This window comes from Oncorhynchus gorbuscha, linkage group LG04, assembly GCF_021184085.1.
Source record: "Oncorhynchus gorbuscha isolate QuinsamMale2020 ecotype Even-year linkage group LG04, OgorEven_v1.0, whole genome shotgun sequence".
Taxonomy (NCBI): Eukaryota; Metazoa; Chordata; class Actinopteri; order Salmoniformes; family Salmonidae; genus Oncorhynchus; species Oncorhynchus gorbuscha.
Window position 1 is genome coordinate 15,354,607 of NC_060176.1, and position 22,148 is coordinate 15,376,754.

The following is a 22,148-nucleotide window of genomic DNA, read 5'->3' on the forward strand; positions in this document are numbered from 1 at the left end:
CTGCGTGCCCAGTTTCAATATGATGGATTCCGTTAAGGGCTTTCAATATAAATTAATGACAAAAAAAGACATCTTCGAGAGAACACTTTAATATTTTACATTTAATATGTTACATAATATTCATTAATCCAAACCAAAAGGCTCAAATCCATAATCCCACTGTTCCACAATCCCATAGTTCCATTACTGCTGTTACTCCTGGCTCTGATTGGCTGTATGAGGTAGAAGTAGCATTAACTACAGATCTAGGATCAGATCACCCTACCTCAAACCTAACTGTAACCATTTGGGGGTAAAACAAATATCTATCACTGTATTTGTAGTTAGCAACCTCTTCCTCCGCCTCCTATGAGGCCAGCAGAGGTTAGGAGCAGCAGGGACTTCCTCTCAGGGGATCCACCTGCACACTCCTCTTTTTCCTCAAAGACCAATCAGCATGAGTCTAGTCCCATGTAACATGTGCACCAGCACATTCTCTGGGTAGCAGGGTTAGAGGCGGAGCCTCTTGATGTCCTCACTGCGGAAATCGATGCGGAGTGCCAGAACCTGCCGGACCTCCGCTGGAGTGAGACGCCAAGTTAGAGGACCAGAGTTCGGGCCCCAGTAATCCAGGATCTCTGTTACCTAGAAACACAATAACATACACACAGTTCTGAGCACAGGCCTGTGTATACAGAAACATGAAAGTCTCACTTTGTAGAGGGTCAGTGGTAAATAGATACAGTGCCTTCGAAAAGTATTCAGACCCCTCAACCTTTTGTTACGATACAGCCTTAATCTAAAATTTAAATTCTTCCCCTAATCAAACTATACACAATACCCCATAATGACAAAGCAAAAACAGGTATAGATTTTTTTTCAAATGTATAAAAAACAGAAATATTACATTTACATAAGTATTCAGACCTTAGTACTTTTTGAAGCACCTTTGGCAGGCTTACAGCCTCGAGTCTTATTAGGTATGACGCTACAAGCTTGGCACACCTATATTCGGGGAGTTTCTCCCATTCTTGTCTGCAGATCCTCTCAAGCTCTATCAGGTTGGATGGGGAGCGTCGCTGCACTGCAATTTTCAAGTCTCTCCAGAGATGTTCGATTGAGTTTAAGTCCGGACTCTGGCTTGGCCACTCAAGGACATCCTGAGAGCTCTGGAGCAGGTTTTTAATCAAGGATCTCTCTGTACTTTGCTTTGTTCATATTTCCCTCGATCCTGACTAGTTTCCCAGTCCCTGCCGCTGAAAAACATTCCCACAGCATGATGCTGCTACCACCATGCTTCACCGTAGGGATGGTGCAAGGTTTCCTCCAGACGTGACGCTTGGCATTCAAGCCAAAGATTTCAATCTTGGTTTCATCAGACCAGAGAATCTTGTTTCTCATGGCCCGAGAGTCCTTTAGGTGCCCTTTGGCAAACTCCAAGCGGGCTGTCACATGTCTTTTACTGAGGAATGGCTTCCGTCTCGCCACTCTACCATAAAGTCCTGATTGGTGAAGTCCTGCAGAGATGGTTTTCCTTCTGGAAGGTTCTCCCATCTCCACAGAGGAACTCTGGAGCTCTGTCAGAGTGACCATCGGGTTCTTGGTCACCTCCATGACCAAGGCCCTTATCCAACGATTGCACAATTCGGCCGGAAGGCCAGCTCTAGGAAGAGACTTGGTGGTTCCAAACTTCTTCCAATTAAGAATGATGGAGGCCACTGTATTTTGGGGGACCTTCAATGCTGCAGAAGGGGGTACTCTTCCCCAGATCTGTCCCTCGACACAATCATGTCTCGGAGCTCTACGGACAATTCCTTCAACCTCATGGCTTGGTTTTTGCTCTGACATGCACTGTCAACTGTGGGACCTTATATAGACAGGTGTGTGCCTTTCCAAATCATGTCCAATCAATTGAATTTACCACAGGTGGACTCCAATCAAGTTGTAGAAGCATCAAAACAGGATGCACCTGAGCTCAATTTCGAGTCTCATAGCAAAGGGTCTGAAAATAAGGTGAATGCACCAATTTGTAAGTCGCTCTGGATAAGAGCGTCTGCTAAATGACTTAAATGTAAATGTAAATGTAAGCTGTTTTCTATTCTTAATAAATTTGAAAACATTTCAACAAAAAAAAACAGTTTTCGCTTCGTCATTATGGGGTATCGTGTATAGATTAATAAGGAAAATGATTTAATCAATTTTAGAATAAGGCTATAACGTAACAAAATGTGTAAAAAGTAAAGGGATTTGAATACTTTCCGAATGCACTGTATGTGACCCCATCTATGTGATTGTCTGTGGGTTGAGAAATGTGTGTGTGTGTATACTGCAGATTACCCGCTCCAGGTTGAGGATGGTGGCCATCTGAGTGAGCCGAGCAAACTTGTCCCTAATAGTCCAGGTGGTGACAGTAGTGAGGTAGGCCACCAGAGAACGCAGCTCCTTATCAAACTGAAGCCCTCCCAGCTAAGAGACAGGTGCAATAAGGAGTTAAAACCAAGAGCATGAAACAGAAAAAAGGTATCCAGACCAGCAATTAAATATTTAAACAAAGACCACATCAAAAAGGATCAAAGGATCAAACAGAGAACATCCCAGAAAAAGAAAGAGGGGATACGTGGCCTGCAATAAAATGCTTTAGTATCCTTGCACTAAATTACAGCACACACACACTGTCTAAAGAGGCAGATGCCAAGGGGAAAGAAGCTTCATCTACCATCCTTCTGGAATCATAAATAAAACATTAAAAGAAGGCCTCTTATCATTACGTCACAGACAGTGCATGCGGTAGGTGTGATGCCACCCTGTGGCCAGGCCTGGGATATCTCACCCTGCTGAAGGTGCACTTCAGGACGGTCTTCTCCATCTCCATGGAGACCAAACTGGTCATGAGGCTGGTCAGTGTGTCGTAGATAACTGAAGAGAGCCCCGCCTGAGAGAGAGAGATTATAGAAAGGGGGAGAAGAGAAAGAGTTTGTAAAATAATAATGTGGGAGATGTATTCCTGAGGCTAAGCAAAAGTATGGTTACCTTGAACTCTGCCATGAGCTGCTCGAGGTTGACGATGAGCTGCTGGACCCAGGGGTCATTGGCCTCGTACTCATTAAACTCCTCCTGCACGAAAAAACATTACAGTCACACACTGGGGGGAAAGGGTGTGGCCCAGTGTGTATGTGTGTGTTCGTACCTCCTCTATGCTGTGTGAGATGGACAGGAAGCTGCTGATCCACGGTTTGACCTGAGGCTTGATGGCTGTGGTGTTTAACTCCGTCAGGCCCTCCTGAGGGTCACAACTGAGTTAGTTCTACTCCATACAGATTAGACACACTGGTGACGTTATGTAGTTGTATATTGTCTATGCATGTAAATTGGTACACAATTCAGTTTATCACTGTGATTTACAAATAAATGTTGCTGCTAGTACTACTACTGTTACTAGTATTTCTTGCACAATGAAGTCAAAGACCCCCTTAACACAACTGCACAGAGACAGATCATGTGTCACTCTGATCTGAGTACATTTCTGCGTCCTCCAACCTGCAAGAGATCCTTGAACTTGCTGGACGTGTTGACGAGGTCTGACAGACAGCTGTCAATCTTAGCTTGCTCTCCTGATCCCGCCCCCTGAGTGAACAACTTGGAGCAATCACTCTGAGAAAGAGAGAGAGGGGAAAACGTCATTATCTGTGGTATACTACACATAGTGTGTCTTATTGAAATGTTACTCTTTAGAAGACTAAAGAGATGATATAAGCAGTAAGCTAACTCACCTCCAGGTTCCTCTTCAGAGTGGTGATGTTCTCACTACACACCTCCACGTTATTCAGAGTCACCTGGGATAGAAAGAAAGACGGGTGTGAGTGAATGTATGTGTCTATTGTCTGTTCCGTGTTAATCATCAAGAATGCTGCCTTAGTGTGCTCTCTGTGACCAGTTGTGTTTTACACTGTGTGTGTTTCTTACCAGGAACGATGCCTTGGCATTTTCCGTGCATTCAATGTTCAGTTTGGAGGTAAGTGTTTATGGGTGTCGGTCAGTGTTTGTGTGTGTACACAAGTCCCTCACCAGGAAGGCAGCCTTGGCGACCTCTGCGCTGTCAATGCCCAGGTTGTTGAACTTGCCCTGCTGCAGGCTGCTCTGCATCAGACTCACTGCACTGCTCACCCCACGCTGGATGTCCTGCAGCGTGGTCGCAGGGAAGCCCTGCCTCAGCTTATTATACAACACCTCCCTGAGAGAGACAGAGAGAAGGTGGGAGAGAGAAGCATGGGTTGGTGGAAGACCGAGAGAAAAAGGAGGGTGTGAGCTGGAATGAGATTCAAATGAGTGTTCAAATTATTGATTGAGTGTGTGTCCAACAGCTGTCTACCTGAAGTCAGACTCTAGCACTGAGGTTGAGTGGTTGATCATGGCACACAGACAGTCAATGCTGGAGCTGGACAGAGATCTGCTGATGCACTTCTTCACAATGTAGAAACAGTCATCCACCATGCTGGATGTCAGCTGACCCTTCTCATATGTATCCATAGCTACAGCCTTAGAAGAGAGGGGCAAAGGGAATTAATATAATCATTATTACTATTATGTGGTTACATATGTATACTGTGTATCAAGGGTATTCAAATCTGGGTTTGAGGACAACGACAGCATTGCTGGTTTTCATTATTTTCCTTCTAATGAGGGGCTGATTCAGGGATAAAATGAAACCCCCTGCTATATAGTTAGAAGTGGTGGCTAACCTTGCTGACGGTCTCCCTCATGTAGTACTCCTCCATTGGAATGTAGTAGCCAATCAGCTCCTGCATGAGCTGGCCCAGCATGCAGTGTTTCAGCAGTTTCTCCACATTATGCTTGTGCTCTGTAGCAAGAAACAAAGACAACCAAACTTACTAACACAGTCAACAACGTGTGTACAGGGTTTTATAAGTGTGTATGTTGGGTGTCTTACCTTGGACGATGCCAGGTGTTGCCGTAGCATCCCCAACCTCGAAGTCAGCCATCATGCGACGGCGCAGGAATCTTAAGTAAAGTTCCGACCTGGCATTCATCAGAGTGACTTCCAGTAATACAGGATCTAGCTCCCTACACACACACAGGTGAAACGCATCATAAATATGCATAGTACACATGCATTGGCCCTCCACACCAAAAGATGACATTGAGTAATGCTGTTGAAATAAAGTAGGCTGAACTGTCACACTGACCTGGGTTCAATCCTCTCAGTGGGCACACTCTTCATCATGCTGCTCTGGACGATCTGAAACTGCAAGCAGAGACATTCAATTTAATAACACTTTCTTAGCATAGTCTGTAATTTAAAGATCTAATGAATTGAATGCAATCGACACACAGACCTTGTTGTGGTAGTCTCTCTGTTGGATGAACTTGTCAACTACTTTCTGGGCCTGTCGGTCACACTCCTGCTGCAGGTGAGTGATGAGAGTATACAGGTAGCCTGGACCGTAGTACGTCTCTACGATGGGCTGGTGGGTCTCCACAACACGAGCTATGCCTGAAACACACACTAAATATTTTCCACCAATTCTATTTTCCTATACATACACACAAACCAACACGTGTACAGACATGTCTAAAAAGACATTATGGTCAGTCCCTCACCCTCCAGCAGCAGAGTCAGGGTGTCAGCAAAGACCAGGGCAGCTCTCCTCTCTCCCAGCTCTCCTCCCACAGCCAAGAGCAGGTTCTCATCTGCTTTAGAGGCCAGCTGAGAGAGAGAAAGACAACCGTGAAGAAACAAATGCACAAGTATTAACGCTCACACACACACACTATTGCATGGACAACCCCACTCACTTGGCTGCAGAGGTACTGGCCAAAGCGAGCCAGGCCTTGCTCGTGGAGGCCAAGCAGAGGGAAGATTTTAAAGAATCTTTCCACCTGCGCCAGATCACCCCTGGTAACAGCCTCATCCAGTCTGTCCGCAACCAGGACTTTCAATCGCTGCTCTGCCTCTTGAAGCATGGCCAGGCTAGCATCCACAGCACTGCCTGAGCAGAAAATAGTATCAAAGACCGCACAGAACACGTTAGAAGGGACTGTGACAAAAACTGAAAGCAATGCAGATCTTACTTTCTGCACATTACCTGATGTGCTTCCCTGATTTCCTGAACTTTCCAATGCATTTCCAATGCATTTCATTGATCCAAATTCAAAAATGTTTTACACCTTTCCCATATTAAAGTAATTTGACATATTTTCTTATTACCCTTATGAACATAGAAACTTGGATCTGTGCTAGAATGGTTAAAAAGGCCATTAAATAAATAATCCCACATCAGTGCATCCCTACAAAATATTAACGTCTAAAACCAGTTAGAAAGTATGTATAAATGATAATGGACTTTCCTATTTTTAAATAACTAATAATCATTTATTTTGACAAAACAAAAAACAATCCCCAAAAAAACTGCGGCCCTCGGTTGAATTTAGAAATCCCAATGCGGCCCTCGATACAAAATGATGTGTGAAGTGTGATGTGAGTAGGGTTGCAAAATTATAGGAACTTTCAATAAACTTCCTGGATTTTCAGAAATCCTGTTTGGAGGATTCTGGATTTTCAGCTCATTCCAACCAGGTTTCCTGGAAAACTATGGAAATTATTAAAAGTTCCCGTAATTTTACAACCCTAGTTGTGAGGAGTTGTGGTGGAGCATAGGCCCCTATAGGCCCCTATGCTCCACCACAACTAGGGTTGTAAAATTCCGGGAACTTTTAATAATTTCCCTTACTCTCTTCTCCTTGGCGACTTAGCTCAATGACTGATTGGTCGAGAGAAAGGTAGCGGTGGATGTGGGCGGCAGCCTGTTCATAGTCCTCGTTGTGTAGCGCCGTCTGAACGCCGTCTGTACAGAACTTCAGGTCCAGGATGTCATCAGCCCGCTGGATAACCTTATAAAGCCGGGTCTGTGAACACACATACAAACAGCGCGTCATTACATCACTCATTGGAGCTGATCGGAACATCATTTTATATCCTAATTCCTCTCTTAACTATGTCTACACACATACAGTAAGTGTGTGATTAGCTTGGTTTCGATGCGAATGTTGAAAAATCTGCATTAAGAAGATATGCATTTTCACACCAGTGGGAAACTGACTTATTGCGGATAAAAATCTGTGCGTGATGATGTAGTGCACACAAAATGTAAATTATTTGCTTAAGTCATGTACTGAATGTAAAAAAAGTGAAAGTTCAATGTGTTTCCACCATTGTTTTGTCATAAAAACTGTTAAATAGCAAATGTGCCTGCTCTGGTCTTGGCACGTGCGCTCTAGCCAACAGTTTGCAGATACATCTAGGCTAGTCTACATGAGATTATTTTGAATAAGAGCTAGAATATTTTTATTTGTCAAATAGCAGTTAAGCATCGATCATCATGTGACCAGAATAAGAACCTCAATATTTATTGGAAAGGAGTATCAAGCTCATCTCCATGCACTTTCATGTGAAATTCATCATAACTTATTTCCACACACCATATCATTGCATGACTCCAAGTTTACCGCGTTATGATGGTCACCACTACCAACAAACACCCCATAATATCTGGCCTTCTGCCCTCCCTAAATCGTGGCATTGAACGGTTCAGCAGACTTTTAGCCCTCAATAACTGGCTACAAGACTAATGCAGCTCTGTGGGTGTAACATTTATTGACAATATTTATACCTTCTGGAAACTCTTTTTATAAGGAGGATGGCTCCCAGGCAAATAGTTTGGGTTCCTGGATCCTTCCACAGCATTACAATGACCAAAGCATTACAAAGATAATGACTTATCAATGAACCAAAGCCCAGCTCAGTTAATCCCTACCATTGTGTCAATGAGTTGTCAAAATTCATTAGCAAATTAACATTATCCCAGGGATGTTGGAAGACACAATGTAGGTAACTGAATTTATTTCCCTCTTACTGCTTCTGCTGATCCCAAAACTATTGTATGCAGTAATCATGTGTCTATGAACCAGATTTCTACTGTTACCTACTGAGCTGGTGTGCCCTAGTAGGAAATCCACTGTGTGCAGCTCACCCTGCACTAACATAAATAACATGAGCATGTATACTTCTGCTAAGCTCACCAGTAAAGCAATGAAAACAATCAACCATCCCAGAAAAGTGCTAAAAATGTTAACGTTAACATATGTAGCTTAAGAAACAAGGTTAATGAAATTGTCAGGGGTTCACCTTAGGGTCATGATAGGGGCTGTATCAAATGTTTGATGTATTATAATAATTGATTATGCTTATGTTGTATTAATATTTATGGGGTCCTAGACTACAGATGAAATAATATATATGGTTTAATATTGTTCCAGCCTTTTCTAAATCTCTGCCTCTTCTAAAGAAACTGTCTGAGAAAGGTGTGACAGACAGAACTCTGCAGGGGAGTGTAAGAGATAAGAGACTAGTCAGACATTCCACTATAAATCAACTTGGGGAGTGGACATTTACTGCTACTTTAGATAACACTAAAACTCTTGTCTATATAGCTGTGTAGGCATGGTTTTGGTCTCATGAGTAGACGTAATGACGTAGGCAGTGACATCACTAAGATATATGACTGTAGGAATAATAAAACAACTCTGACCCTTTTCTATTTTGCAGAACTTACTCGGAAACATACGTGCATACGTGAAATGAATGATTGATGATTTTTATTTGATTTGTTAGAAGTAATTCAGCGACAATTACCCATTACTAGTTATTTTATTTTGGAGAGGTGGCTTGACGAGGCTGTCTGATGTTACCCTCACAAGAGTAACTGTTCAGCTTGCCTGATAGAAAGCTCATCAAATTCAGATTTGAGTAGTTGGCGCTCTTTATGCAGATCAGAGGAAGGATCCGTAGCATACTTCTCATCCAATGTGGCTATGGATTCGCTCAGGTCCCGAAGTCGCTGAGAGCGAACTCTGTTTTGGTTGGCTGTATATGAAATCATTTGGCCATAGGAGGTCGCTGGGGAAACTCTAGTTCAAGCACTAATGGTGAATGGTCAGAAATAACAATACTCTCGTAAGTACACCGCCAAAGACTAGGCAGAAGTTATTTTGTCCAAAAAGAAGTAATCAATCCGGGAGTATGTTTGATGAACATGAGAATAAAAAGGAATACTGTCTATCTGTAGGATACGCCGGGCCTCAAATATAGCATATTTCTGAAGAAAAGATTGAATAAGTAGATGGGCCTGTAGTTCTTCGTGAGGACTTGTCAAGAACTGGGGACATTTTACAGTTGAAATCCCCCCCTAAAATCAACAAATGAGAATCTAAATTGGGTATAGCAGATAAAAAAGGAAGAAATTAAACTTGTGTCATCCCAATTGGGAGCATAAACACTAGCCAAAACAAGAGGGGTAGGAAACAGTTTACCGGTTACTATGACATATCGTCCCTTAGGATCAGCAATAACCTCAGAAGCAACAAAGGGAGTAGATTTATCAACCAAAATGGCAGCACCTCTTGATTTACTATGAAAGTTAGAGTGGAACACTTGCCCAACCCAGTCCCTACGCATCCTAAAATGCTCACCAGTCCTCAAGTGAGTCTCTTGTAGAAATGCAACATTTGCATTCAAACCCTTTACGTGTGTCAACACCCTCTTACGCTTCACAGGGTTGTTAACCCCTTTGATGTTCCACGAAATGTACTTGATCGCATTATTTCAGCCCCCCTGGGCATTCCCGTTATATAATCCTGTCATTAGAGCATAGAGTGGAAAAGCAATGAGCGCCCAAAAAACCCAGAATAACTTGGCTCAGAGTAATAATGTACGGTGCAAGATGTTTGGAAAAAGTACAGAACAAAAAACTAAAGACAGAATGACAACATAAGAACTGAACAATTCAACCTTCCTCCCCCCACCCCTCATCCCAGACAGTACCTCCCCGAACGAGGCACAAGCTTAAATAGAACATGTTCTCTTCGCACAGTATGTCTGTGAGAGTGCGGTCTTAAACCTAAACCCACAGTCCCGCTCTTTAAAGTCGCGTTTTGTTTGTGGATCAAGCAGCAAAAAGAGAAAAATAAATACAAATAAAAGTGAATCCCTTGTGCAAACGAAATTACAAAAGCACCACTTGTAGATGTATATAATTATATTCGCAGTCTTATAACAGGCATTGAGAGAGAAAATAAATAAAAATGTATAAAGACTTTTAGCCAAAAACCTAATTTGAAGTAAGGAAATCATAGTAAGACAAAAACAAATATATATATATATATATATATAAAATAATTGTCTAGTTGACGCTGAGACAACTTTTACAATCAAGACCAAAAAACTGTGTGCGTTGAACGTTTGCTGGGCATAAATGACGCTCAAAACTTTTAAAATTGAAGTGAAGTCCCCCAAAAACGTGTAGCCTTGGGAAACATTTACTGTGTCAATGCAAACAGATGCAGTAAACAAATAACCAAAAATATTTTGAGTCACTGAGACACTATGTAAACAAACTGAAAAGGTGAACGAAGACAGCCTAGAAACACAGGAGTTAAGTAAAACCTTAATACAATGAATTTAAAATGACTGAATGCTTGTAAGGCACACACACTAGATGATCAAAACATTAGATCACATCAAATAAGCCTGAATGGGTTCGCCAACTCCCCAACTATACAAGACTAGCATGTTATAACTAAACATAATTGTACAACAGGTGGGCTACTTACTATCCACAGTTCACAAGCAACAGTTGCTGAACTATGAGCAAGTTCAAGACTTCTTGATGTGATGTTGAATGTGAGCCATAGCCTCATCCGGAGACTCAAATGTGTAGTCTTTAGCATCGCAGTCCATACTTCAAACCTGGATGGTCCCATAGTAGTAGTTTGGCCTGTCCGAAAGCTGCCTGCTGCCTGGAAACAGTGGGGGAGTAGTCCTGGTAGATGGAGAAGTTCTGTCCTTGACAGCTCAGAGTGGTATTGCAGGCTCGTCAGAGAATCTCCATCTTCTCATGGAAAAAGTGCACTCGAAGAATTATGTCACGGGGCCTCTCACCATCCTGGGGCTTTGGGCGCAGCGACCGGTGGGCACGATCAATCAGGGGCTTTTCATCTAAGGCAAGAACATCCTTCAGCAGCCCAGAAACGAAATCCGTGGTGCAAGGCATTTCCGCGGACTCTGGGACCGATACAAGTCTTGGGTGATTGCGGTGAGAGAATCCCTCTAAACTCACACAGCTCTCCTTCACCTTTTTCAAATCCGCAGCCAGGCGTTTCACGTCAGCCTCCAGGGATGTAGATAAGTTGGAGACATTGGTAGCGGAGGTCTCCAGTGATGCAATCGTTGTAGTGTGCGAAGCTGTTGTTCTGAGTGATGTGATTGCTGGCACAGTCTCGTTCCGCAGGATGGTTAGATCTGCTTTTAAAGTATCAGAAACCTCCTGTATTCGGGCCTCAATCGTAGCAACCATCTTCGTTTTCATTTCAACTATCTCAGAGCGTAGTAGTTTGATGGCCTCGAGAATGTTCATTTCAGCGCCACCAGGCCAATATCCTGAAAGGCCACTCAGCAAGGAAGAAGCCACTGCTCCAAAACCGCCATAGAAAAAGCCAGACTACGGTTTGCAACTGCACATGGGGACAAAGATCATACTTTTTAGAGTAATGTCCTCTGGTCTGATGAAACAAAAATAGAACTGTTTGGCCATAATGGCCATCGTTATGTTTGGAGGAAAAGGGGGAGGCTTACAAGCCGAAGAACACCATCCCAACAGTGAAGCACGGGGGTGACAGCATCATGTTGTGGGGGTGCTTTGTTGCAGGAGGGACTGGTGTACTTCACAAAATATATGGCATCATGAGGCAGGAAAATTATGTGGATATATTGAAGCAACATCTCAAGACATCAGTCAGGAAGTTAAAGCATGGTTGTAAATGGGTCTTCCAAATGGAAAATGATCCCAAGCATACTTCCAAAGTTGTGGCAAAATGGCTTAAGGACAACAAAGTCAAGGTATTGGAGTGGCCATCACAAAGCCCTGACCTCAATCCTATAGAACATTTGTGGGCAGAACTGAAAAAGCTTGTGCGAGCAAGGAGGCCTACAAACCTGACTCCGTTACACCAGCTCTGTCAGGAGGAATCAGCCAAAATTCACCCAACTTATTGTGGGAAGCTTGTGGAAAGCTACCCAAAACATTTGACCCAAGTTAAACAATTTAAAGGCAATGCTACCAAATACTAATTGAGTACATGTAAACTTCTGACCCACTGGGAATGTGATGAAAGAAATAAAAGCTGAAATAATTCATTATCTCATTTCACATTCTTAAAATAAAATGATGATCCTAACTGACCTAAGACAGTCACGTGCTCAGTGTGAACCTGCTTTCATCTGTGAAGAGCACAGGGCGCCAGTGGCAAATTTGCCAATCTTGGTGTTCTCTGGCAAATGCCAAACGTCCTGCACGGTGTTGGGCTGTAAGCACAACCCCCACCTGTGGACGTCGGGCCCTCATACCACCCTCATGGAGTCCATTTCTGACCGTTTGAGCAGACACATGCACATTTGTGGTCTGCTGGAGGTCATTTTGCAGGGCTCTGGCAGTGCTCCTCCTACTCCTCCTTGCACAAAGGCGGAGGTAGCGATCCTGCTGCTGGGTTGTTGCCCTCCTCCACGTCTCCTGACGTACTGGCCTGTCTCCTGGTAGCGCCTCCATGCTCTGGACACTACGCTGACAGACACAGCAAACCTTCTTGCCACAGCTCGCATTGATGTTCCATCCTGGATAAGCTGCACTACCTGAGCCACTTGTGTGGGTTGTAGACTCCGTCTCATGCTACCCCTAGAGTGAAAGCACCGCCAGCATTCAAAAGTGACCAAAACATCAGCCAGGAAGCATAGGAACTGAGAAGTGGTCTGTGGTCACCACCTGCAGAACCACTCCTTTATTGGGGGTGTCTTAGTAATTGCCTATAATTTCCACCTGTTGTCTATTCAATTTGCACAAAAGCATGTGAAATTTATTGTCAATCAGTGTTGCTTCCAAAGTGGACAGTTTGATTTCACAGAAGTGTGCTTGACTTAGAGTTACATTGTGTTGTTTAAGTGTTCCCTTTATTTTTTTGAGCAGTGTATATATGCAGGCCTCAGCCACTACCCTGAGAGCATTTGATTCAGTATATCATGCAGCCCTCAGGTTCATTACAAATCAAAAACGTCTAACACATCATTGTGATCTCTACAGTGCTGTTGGCTGGTCGTCATTGACCTTGCGTAGGCTTAAACACTGGTATACACTGATTTAGAAGGCCATATTGGGTAAAATGCTCTGTTCTTTTTTAGTCAGGTCAGCATCTCTGTTCTTTTTTAGTCAGGTCAGCATCTCTGTTCTTTTTTAGTCAGGTCAGTAAATAAATAAATATCAATTAGGGTCCCATTCTGTTTTGCTTCTAACAGTACTAAAAATTAGAACAGGTCATGGTAGAAATAGTTTTAGTTACTTAGCACCATGGTCCTGGAATTCTCTCCTGAACATTTTAAAATGTGATGATCTAGTTTCGTTGGTAGAGTTTAAACACTTGATTGATGTATATATCATAGAAAAGTGTAATTGTTTTTAGGCCAGCTGTTTTTAGTCAAGATGTATGTGTTTTTAATGTAATATGTAATTGTTGTACTGTATGTGTGTTTATAGATTTGTTTAATGTTGTGTTGGTGTATGTAATTTGTTTTGTCTGAAACGTTCCCCCTGCTGCTATTGGACCAGGTCTCTCTTGGAAAAGAGATATCATCTCAATGAGAAAAATCTGTATAAATAAAAAGGTCAAATAAAATAAATAAAAACTGAGTTTAAATCTACTCGGCTAAGGTGTATGTAAACTTCCGACTTCAACTGTAGAACAAAGCACAGGGAAGAAACATGTAGGATTTACTGTAGTAGATGTGGAAGGTGATATTGAGGTTATTCGGCCCCTACCAGACCGTCCTTCTGTAGCTCAGTTGGTAGAGCATGGCGCTTGTAACGCCAGGGTAGTGGGTTCGATCCCCGGGACCACCCATACGTAGAATGTATGCACACATGACTGTAAGTCGCTTTGGATAAAAGCGTCTGCTAAATGGCATATATTATTATATATTATTTATCAGCGCAACAGGCAGATTTATTAGCTCTGACCACAGCTTGTGAATTGGGGGAAGGGAAGGCCTTTACTGTCTACTCAGACTCAGCATATGCCATTGGGGTTTGTTTGTCATGGTGTGGGATTTGGAGAGCAAGAGAGTTTACTAATACCACAGGCACACCTATTAATAACAGACCTTATGTTGAATAGTTGATTGAAGCTATGTGAAAACCTAACACATTGGCTATTGTTAAGGTTGAGGCACACACGGGTTGGTGTGAATATCCTAGAATTGGTCACAGCATAGCTGATGAGGCGGCCAAATTGTCTGTTTCCCGTTGTCACACACATGCATTCTATTTTTAGTCATTTGTGTCCATCTGAAACTACGAATCTTGAGAAACAGCAGCAGGCTGATATTCTCAAATCACCAAGTGTGGAGGGAGAGAGGGTGTGCTCTCGGTCCTAGGTCTAGCTTATGTCTACATCTTTTTTTCTGGGATGCCCTGTTTACCATCAACCATGATCTTTAATATTTGCCGATTGGCTCATGGAGTGAGCCATTCGTCAAAGGGGGATATTTAGTAGGAGGTGAAGATTTCGACACAATGGTTTTGCCAAAATTTGAATCAGCACGTAAAACAGTTCATTTATCGTTGCGCGACATGTTTGTTATATAACATAGACAAGGGAACTCTACTGCAACCAGGGAAGTTCCCCACTCCAAAAGGACCTTTTGTCCACCTTGCTATGGATTTCATAGACATTATCGAGCAGAAAGAAAGAAAGAGATATTGCCTGGTGATAATTGACGGGTTTACAAGGTGGGTGGAACCATCCCACCACCAACTGCGTTGCGTGAACAGTTGCAAAATTGCTAGTTAGGGAAATTATACTCGGGTTCGGAGTGCCTGAGGTTTGTTTGCAGACAATGGGACCCATCTCGTAGGAGATGTGGTTGCCCAAATGGCCAAAATGGGTGTTGACCAGAAGTGTGTCCATCCATCAACCGCAGAGTAACGGGAGTTACTGAGAGGTCTGGACCCTGAAAGGCTCCCTTGCCAAACTATGCCACAGGAATAACATGGGCAGAGGGATTACATCTTGTCCTCATGAAAATGCGCAGCAGCCTTAACAAAGGTATTGGGTGTACACCTTATGAAATGTTAACAAGACGACCAATGAACACCCCAGGGCGAGACCTATGACTGACCGACAGATAGACATAACCGAGACACAGTGTAACCATCTTGAGTACATGAAGGAACTAACTTCTGTTGTAAGTTTTCTCCACTCTCACACTAGGAAAGCAGCAGAACCAATCCCAGGTGAAGACCCTGATGAGCTACCCATAAACGTTGAAGACTGGGTGAAACTCAGGGTCCACAAGCGGAAATGGAACCAACCTCGATGGATGGGTCTGTTCCAGGTAACCATGGTAACACCAACAGCCCTGCAGGTAGAGGAGAGGTCCGACTGGCATTATCTCTCCCACTGCAAGCATCTCCCAGAGTGGAAGCCATGGATGAGCGACTGGAGGGAGAGCAGGGCCCCGAGAACATCTGAAGGAGGAAGAAGGTCCGAGCCAAAGGACAGAAGCAGAGGGCCGAGACCAAAATCCAGAAGAACAAACAAAGGGTTCACAGAACCTGAAGAGTCATCAGATGTCGAGGACACCATAACACACACACACACACACACACACACACACACACACACACACACACACACACACACACACACACACACACACACACACACACACACACACACACATACACACACTATGGTTGTGAAACAAGAAAATCGCAACCATGGAAACACACATGCAGGGTAATTATTGCTTTCCAAATCCTACTCGTTCCCTTTGTGGACAGGGATGTGGAGAATAATAAATGGGTGGAAGCAGTGACAGACATAGGATTACAGGGGAAGGGGAACACATCTGGCACACGGGTATTGATTTTCCAGAAACCCACCTCCACAGCCTTACTGTGGGGAATCAATTGGAAAGAATGATTTGAGGTGGATTACTCCATTTTATGCAAAGGAACAATACTAGTGTTTGACAAAAAGAAACAGCTATTATACTACTCTGATGTTGGTCACTAAGGGGAAGGAAGCAGCATGGGAAGGTGGATTATGCAATAAGACAAAAGGTAATAGTTCAGATGCAGCTAAAGAATTTAAGGAGGGTGGGCCAATTGAGACTAAATGGCCAAGGTGGAAGAAGATTCCTAGCGTACAACCAGGTAACAATTCCCAGCTGAGTAAATGCATAGGACCTCCAAAAGTACAATGGGGAGAGTATCTGACTGGTAATGTAAAGCCCCTAAATGATAAAGGAGATGTTGTGTTGAGAGGATTAAAACCTACAAAAACTCCCCCTGTTTGTATCTGCAACTCAGGGAATGCAGATGTAGGAAACACCAATTGCCTGTCTTACCCAGACCTAAAAACAGATACCAGTAGTATTGATGTACTGGATGGACAACAATTGATAACTGGGGTAAATGTGTCAAACATAGGCAAAGACATGGAGACACCTCCGGATCATCTCTGGATCTGTGGGGGTGATGGCTACATTTTCCTCCCCAGGGGATGGAAAGGGTGTTATTTGGGGAAAACTGAACTGACAGTAGCAACATTACTTGCTTCTGAGTTGCTGAACAGTTCTTTGCAAATTAGTTTCAGATAGAATGGCAGAGCTAAAAGAGCAGTGGCTCAAAATAATGAAGCTTATGGACATCTGCTGTCTCAGCCCTAGTAATGATGGCTGATGATTGGCTGAGAGAAATTGATAATAAAAATATTGTGGGGGGCTGTTTTGTTATACTTCAGTGCGGCTTTTGACATTATAGTCTGCTGGAAAAACATATGCGTTATGGCTTTACACCCCGCTATACTGTGGATAAGGAGTTACCGGTCTAACAGAACACAGAGGGTGATCTTTAATGGAAGCCTCTCCAACATAATCCAGGTAGAATCAGGGCAGCTGTCTAGGCCCCTTAATTTTTTCAAACTTTACTAACGACATGCCAGTGGCTTTGAGTAAAGCCAGTGTGTCTATGTATGCGGATGACTCAACACTATACACGTCAGCTACTACAGCAACTGAAATGACTGCAACACTTAAAGAGCTGCAGTTAGTTCCAGAATGGGTGGCAAGGAATAAGTTAGTGCTAAATATTTCAAAAACTAAAAGCATTGTATTTGGGACAAATCATTCAGTAAACCTCAACTAAATCTTGTAATGAATAATGTGGAAATTGAGCAGGTTGAGGTGACTAAACTGCTTGGAGTAACCCTGGATTCTAAACTGTCATTGTCAAAACATATTTGCTACAACAGTAGCTACGATGGGGAGAAGTCTATCCATATTAAAGCTCTTTGCCTTCTTAACAGCACTATCAATAAGGCAGGTCCCACAGGACCTAGTTTAGTCACACCTGGACTACTGTTCAGTCATGTGCACAAAGAGGGACTTGCAATTGGGTCAGAACAGGGTAGCACGGCTGGCCCTTGGATGTACACAGAGAGCTAACATTAACAATATGCATGTCAATCTCTCCTGGCTGAAAGTAGAAGAGATATTGACTTCATCACTATTTGTATTCGTGAGAGGTATTGGCATGTTGAATGCGTCTGTTTGAACTACTGGCACACAGCTCGGACACCCTTGCATACACACACAACACATGGCACCAGAGGTCTCTTCACAGTCCCGAAGTCAAAAACAGACTATGGGAGGTGCACAGTACTACATAGAGCCATGACTACATGGAACTCTATTTCACATCAGGTAACTCATGCAAGCAGTAAAATCTGATTTAAAAAACAAATAAAAACACACCTTATGGAACAGCGGGGACTATGAAGAGACAGACACATGCATACACACACATGATAACATATGCACTATACACACACGTACACATGGATTTTGTGTTGTAGATGTGGTAGTAGAGAAGTGGCCTGAGGGCACACAGGCCACAGCAGCAGCCAATGGGGATCCATAATAAATACAAATAACATTTTCAATATTTGCACATAAAGGCATTTCCCCCGCCATTTCTCACATTCTTTTTTTTATAGACACAAAAAATCCACCATGTCGAATTAACAAATTATCCATTTATATTTTAAAAAATTGTACTGAAACTTCCTGTTTCCATCACAGCTGTCGCAATTTTTTTTATACGGTATGACTTTACTCGTATAAAAACTATGGACGGAAAAGTGCTTTCCGTGAGTGAGTCTATATGGGTGTAATTAGCATGTCTGTAGATAGTACCTTCGCCAAGTCTAGCTGGCGGACTTTGCTGCTGACATTCTCTGCCAGGCTGCAGGTGAAGGTAATCATGCCAGACAGCTGACTGGCATCTCCTCCTATCAGCTGCAGGTTGGGCCTGGGGGACAATGTGACAGGAGAATTGACATTGGATTAGACATGGTATTTATCTCAATAGTCTACTGTAGCTTTCACAACTAATCCCCTTTCCTTCATCTATAATGATCTGAAATGGTTGAAATCACAGTGGTGAATGTTTACCAGATATTGCTTTCCCCATTATTGGGATGTACTCACAGTGAAACTTCTCTCTCTCTCTAAAGTACACACACTTACCCCATCCTTTGAAGAGCGAGCATCTTGGTGTCAATGTTCCCCTGCTGCCCAACCAACTTCTCCAGCTCAGTCTCCACCTTTTTCTGTGGTAGATGAACACACAAAGACCGTCAGTCTCTCTCATCCTCCCGGCATTATAGCTTTAATGTGTCATTCATCTTCAATAGATAAAGGGAATGGATAATTAAGCAATAAGACCCGAGGAGGTGTGGTATATAACCAACATACCACGGCTAAGGGCTGTTCTTAAGAACGCAGAGTGCCCTTAGCCGTGGTATATGAACCCCGAGGTCCTTTACTGCTATTATAAAACTGGTTACCAACGTAATTCGAACAGTAAACAAGCATTTTTTATCATACCCGTTGTATACGGCCAATCAAGATTCAGGGCTTGAACCACCCAGCTTATAAGGCAGATAAGAGTATAATGCCAAAAGAAAAATGCTTCTGGTTTAGCTAGCTATGCTAACACAGTCTATGGGTACATATTTGCATCCCTACAGCTGCCCGCTGGAAGAATTCTCACCTCCTCGGTGCAGAGCTGCTGGTAGACCCGCTCCAGATCATCCAGCTCCGTCAGAGCTGAGATAGCCTCCATGCTCACGGCATATACACATGCAGAATCGCATTGCTTCACTGCTATGGGGCTGCTCTCTGCCATCTTTTTCTCACATAAACAGAAAACGTGTCACTTCCGCGTTCGCTCGCGCAGTAAGTGCACGGGCACATTTCCTATAGCCGTTAAGCGTCGCTATTTTAGCAGGATTTAGCAACTGGGATTTTTGATTTTGACGATTTTTGTATGCATTCATTCTAAAGAAATATATTGCCATTCAATTTCCTATGTGCCATGTCTGTACTTGAAGTACTGGAATTCAGCATGTCTTCACCAAAACTCCAAATAACAGTAATTAACTTCAAACATATTCGACAATGTGCCATTTCAAAGTTCACGTGGATGAATAACAAAACAAATGTCAGGACACAATACTTTATTCAATCCATCATTTGACAACACTCCACAAAATGATTTTCAAAGTGTTTAATATTGTGTTAGCACCCCAGAACTGCACTGGGTTGCAGTGCTATATATGGTTGTTTCTTCACAGAATGTTGTCCAGAGTATGGTAAAGGAAAGTCTATGGATGTTATGAATAGAGCCCGTGGTTGCTTTGTAGGTCTCTATTTCAGCAGAGCCCCAATAAGGACTTGCTAATCGTCACCCATTTCCACATCTTGTAACTTCTGCACCATCTTCTCCTCCATAACCTTGGCTTTGCCTGCATATGGGGGGAAAATTGATTAGCAAAATTCTATATTTCATTATGCAAACTCAAAGTGGAATGAATGCCATCACCTAATTTCTCAAATTATATAAATATACATACACACAACGTAAAAAATACTAACAGCAACAAGGGAAATCGGTGAACTCACCTGCATGTGGGGCTTTGATGAGGTGAATGTTCTTTTTCACTTCACTGATGGCTTCCTCCTTTTCCAACTGCTTGCCCTTCTTCAGTCTGATCAAGAAAGGGATAGAGGAAATATGGCAAAATCTATTTGAAAACAGTGCTTAAAGGCATATCAGACTCCAATACTTGGCAAAACTGGCCTTATGTTAGCCTAGTTATTTTCCTCTAACTCATAGTAATGTTATGAAGCAGGGAATGTGTACTTAAAGTTTAACTCACTCTATGGAATACTAATATTACCATTATAAAGTTGGAATTCCCATGCCTTCCTAGTGTGGCCAACAATTTCAAATTGAACCAGGCTCTTTTCTGTGGGAGGAAAGCTAGGGCTCACCTGTTGAAGATGAACTGTGCCTGTCGTTTCCGTTTTATTCCTTCCACCTTCCTCATTGCCTCCACTGAAAATAACAAAATTAAGTTGGATTTAACAGATCAACAAGGTTATTAACAAAAACGTAGAAGTTAGCTACAGTAGTCTTGATGTTATGCTGTAGTAGTAACATACACCATCATGGAACATACAGTAATGTTTGTCATGTAAATGTGCGGAGGGCATGATCACAATCTGTAATGTGAGAATTGACTTGAATAGAGTATGAAAACAATTGAAAGATGAAAGTGAGGGCAGGGATGTAATAAGTAAGAACCAAATGGGCCAAAGCAGGCGCACCTATCAGGGGTGTATTCATTACACCCGATTCTGTTGCAAAATGTTAATGAACTCTATCAGAAACCGTTTACTCCAAGTGGAATACGATTTGCAACTAAAACTAGAATTTATATTGGACAAATTCAGGTAGGTCCATCCCGGTTTCATTATTTTTGTTTGGTTCTTAAAACGGTAAACCGTTTCCATGGCAAGAAGTACTGAATACAGCGCTGACTTGTCCAATAAGAAACACTAATTTTCATTGCAAAACGTTTCACTACGGTTTGCACTAATAAATACACCCCTGGACTTTAGTCATAACAAGTACCTGTCTTGCTCCACAATTCCCTCTGGTACTTGACGGCCACATTTCTGCGCTTCTCGAACTCCAAGCAGTTATCCTGTGTTGGAAATAATTCAGTAAGAGACTCAAGGGCAAAACGTTTATGATGGTTAATCAATCATATCACATTCTACAACTTGCATGGGTGAATGTGGGAACTCACCACTGTCAATTCCTTGCCAGATGCTTTCCTGAAAGCCTTGGTCCATCTGGTCTTTCTTGGGTTACGCTTCTTCTTGAAGTTTTTGAGGCATTTTGATTTACAAAACCTGAACGTCTGAGAATACATTTTAGTCATTACTTAATTCATACACATGGTAGCAGCAACAAAAACTGGTCTGTCTGGTCATGGAGAGGCCCCCTCAATGTACAGGAAACAACACTACTACAGCTTTAGCAAAGCCAATATCTCCTTCACTGCCGAGTGAGACAGACTTCACTTGGCAACAATAACAGGCCTGGCTGGCTATGAAACTGCACTCAAACGTTGAAAGACAACCTTTGTTTTTCACCTCTTAGCTATCTATGGCATAGTTGGGCACTTGGGCTTATACTGTCTGATGTTACATAGCTACAGACATTTGGAATAAAAAAAACATCCCAACTGACAAAACGTGCTACAGTAGGAAGTTAGCAAAACAGCTAACATATTAGCATGGAAGCCATCAATCCAGAAAGTAGGACACAAAAAAAAAAACATACCTTGCAATCGTTCCGCACAAACATCGTACCGTGCCCGGGATACACAGGTCCCGAACAAAAGTAACATTTTTCAATTCGCATCTTTAAATTTCTGTATTATTTAATACGCATGTGTTATCCCTGGTGGAATGCGAGTGGCATGATTTTAAAAGGAAGTTACGATATACTATTTCCGGTAAATAAATATTTTCGTATTTTTATCGTTATAAACTGCCCCCTAGCGTGTAACTAGAGAAGTTTCTAAACCTTAATTTATAGCTTGGAAAATGTAGATTTGGTTTGTAAAAATAT

The 22,148-nt window shown here is 42.6% G+C and overlaps 2 protein-coding genes across 2 annotated transcripts; both read right to left on the reverse strand.

Annotated features, from left to right (window-relative positions):
- Positions 1-73: 73 nt before the first annotated feature.
- LOC124033725 (conserved oligomeric Golgi complex subunit 4-like) lies at positions 74-19,389 on the reverse strand. Its single transcript, XM_046345927.1, has 19 exons — positions 19,215-19,389; positions 18,689-18,771; positions 18,356-18,470; positions 6,729-6,903; positions 5,794-5,987; positions 5,599-5,704; positions 5,334-5,491; positions 5,184-5,242; positions 4,928-5,061; positions 4,719-4,837; positions 4,349-4,515; positions 4,045-4,210; positions 3,750-3,812; positions 3,517-3,630; positions 3,167-3,259; positions 3,010-3,093; positions 2,810-2,911; positions 2,317-2,445; positions 74-624 (listed from the first exon to the last, which is right to left on the reverse strand). Exons 1-19 carry the CDS (start codon positions 19,347-19,349, stop codon positions 490-492), a joined length of 2,331 nt encoding a protein of 776 aa, XP_046201883.1. The 5' UTR covers positions 19,350-19,389; the 3' UTR covers positions 74-489.
- Positions 19,390-19,665: 276 nt separating this feature from the next.
- On the reverse strand, positions 19,666-22,019 carry LOC124033116 (probable ribosome biogenesis protein RLP24). The gene is made up of 6 exons (XM_046345052.1): positions 21,858-22,019; positions 21,319-21,432; positions 21,141-21,213; positions 20,498-20,561; positions 20,126-20,211; positions 19,666-19,968 (listed from the first exon to the last, which is right to left on the reverse strand). Exons 1-6 carry the CDS (start codon positions 21,936-21,938, stop codon positions 19,901-19,903), a joined length of 486 nt encoding a protein of 161 aa, XP_046201008.1. The 5' UTR covers positions 21,939-22,019; the 3' UTR covers positions 19,666-19,900.
- Positions 22,020-22,148: the final 129 nt, after the last annotated feature.

Coding starts and splice junctions, on each gene's coding strand:
- LOC124033725 (XM_046345927.1), bottom strand. CDS start 19,349: ATGGCAGAGAGCAGCCCCATAGCAGTGAAGCAATGCGATTCTGCATGT. Junction 4,838..4,927: donor AACACCTGGCATCGTCCAAG/GTAAGACACCCA, acceptor TTCTTGCTACAG/AGCACAAGCATAATGTGGAG. Junction 4,516..4,718: donor TGAGGGAGACCGTCAGCAAG/GTTAGCCACCAC, acceptor CTCTCTTCTAAG/GCTGTAGCTATGGATACATA.
- LOC124033116 (XM_046345052.1), bottom strand. CDS start 21,938: ATGCGAATTGAAAAATGTTACTTTTGTTCGGGACCTGTGTATCCCGGG. Junction 20,562..21,140: donor GGAATTGTGGAGCAAGACAG/GTACTTGTTATG, acceptor TGTTATTTTCAG/TGGAGGCAATGAGGAAGGTG. Junction 20,212..20,497: donor GCACAGTTCATCTTCAACAG/GTGAGCCCTAGC, acceptor TTTCTTGATCAG/ACTGAAGAAGGGCAAGCAGT.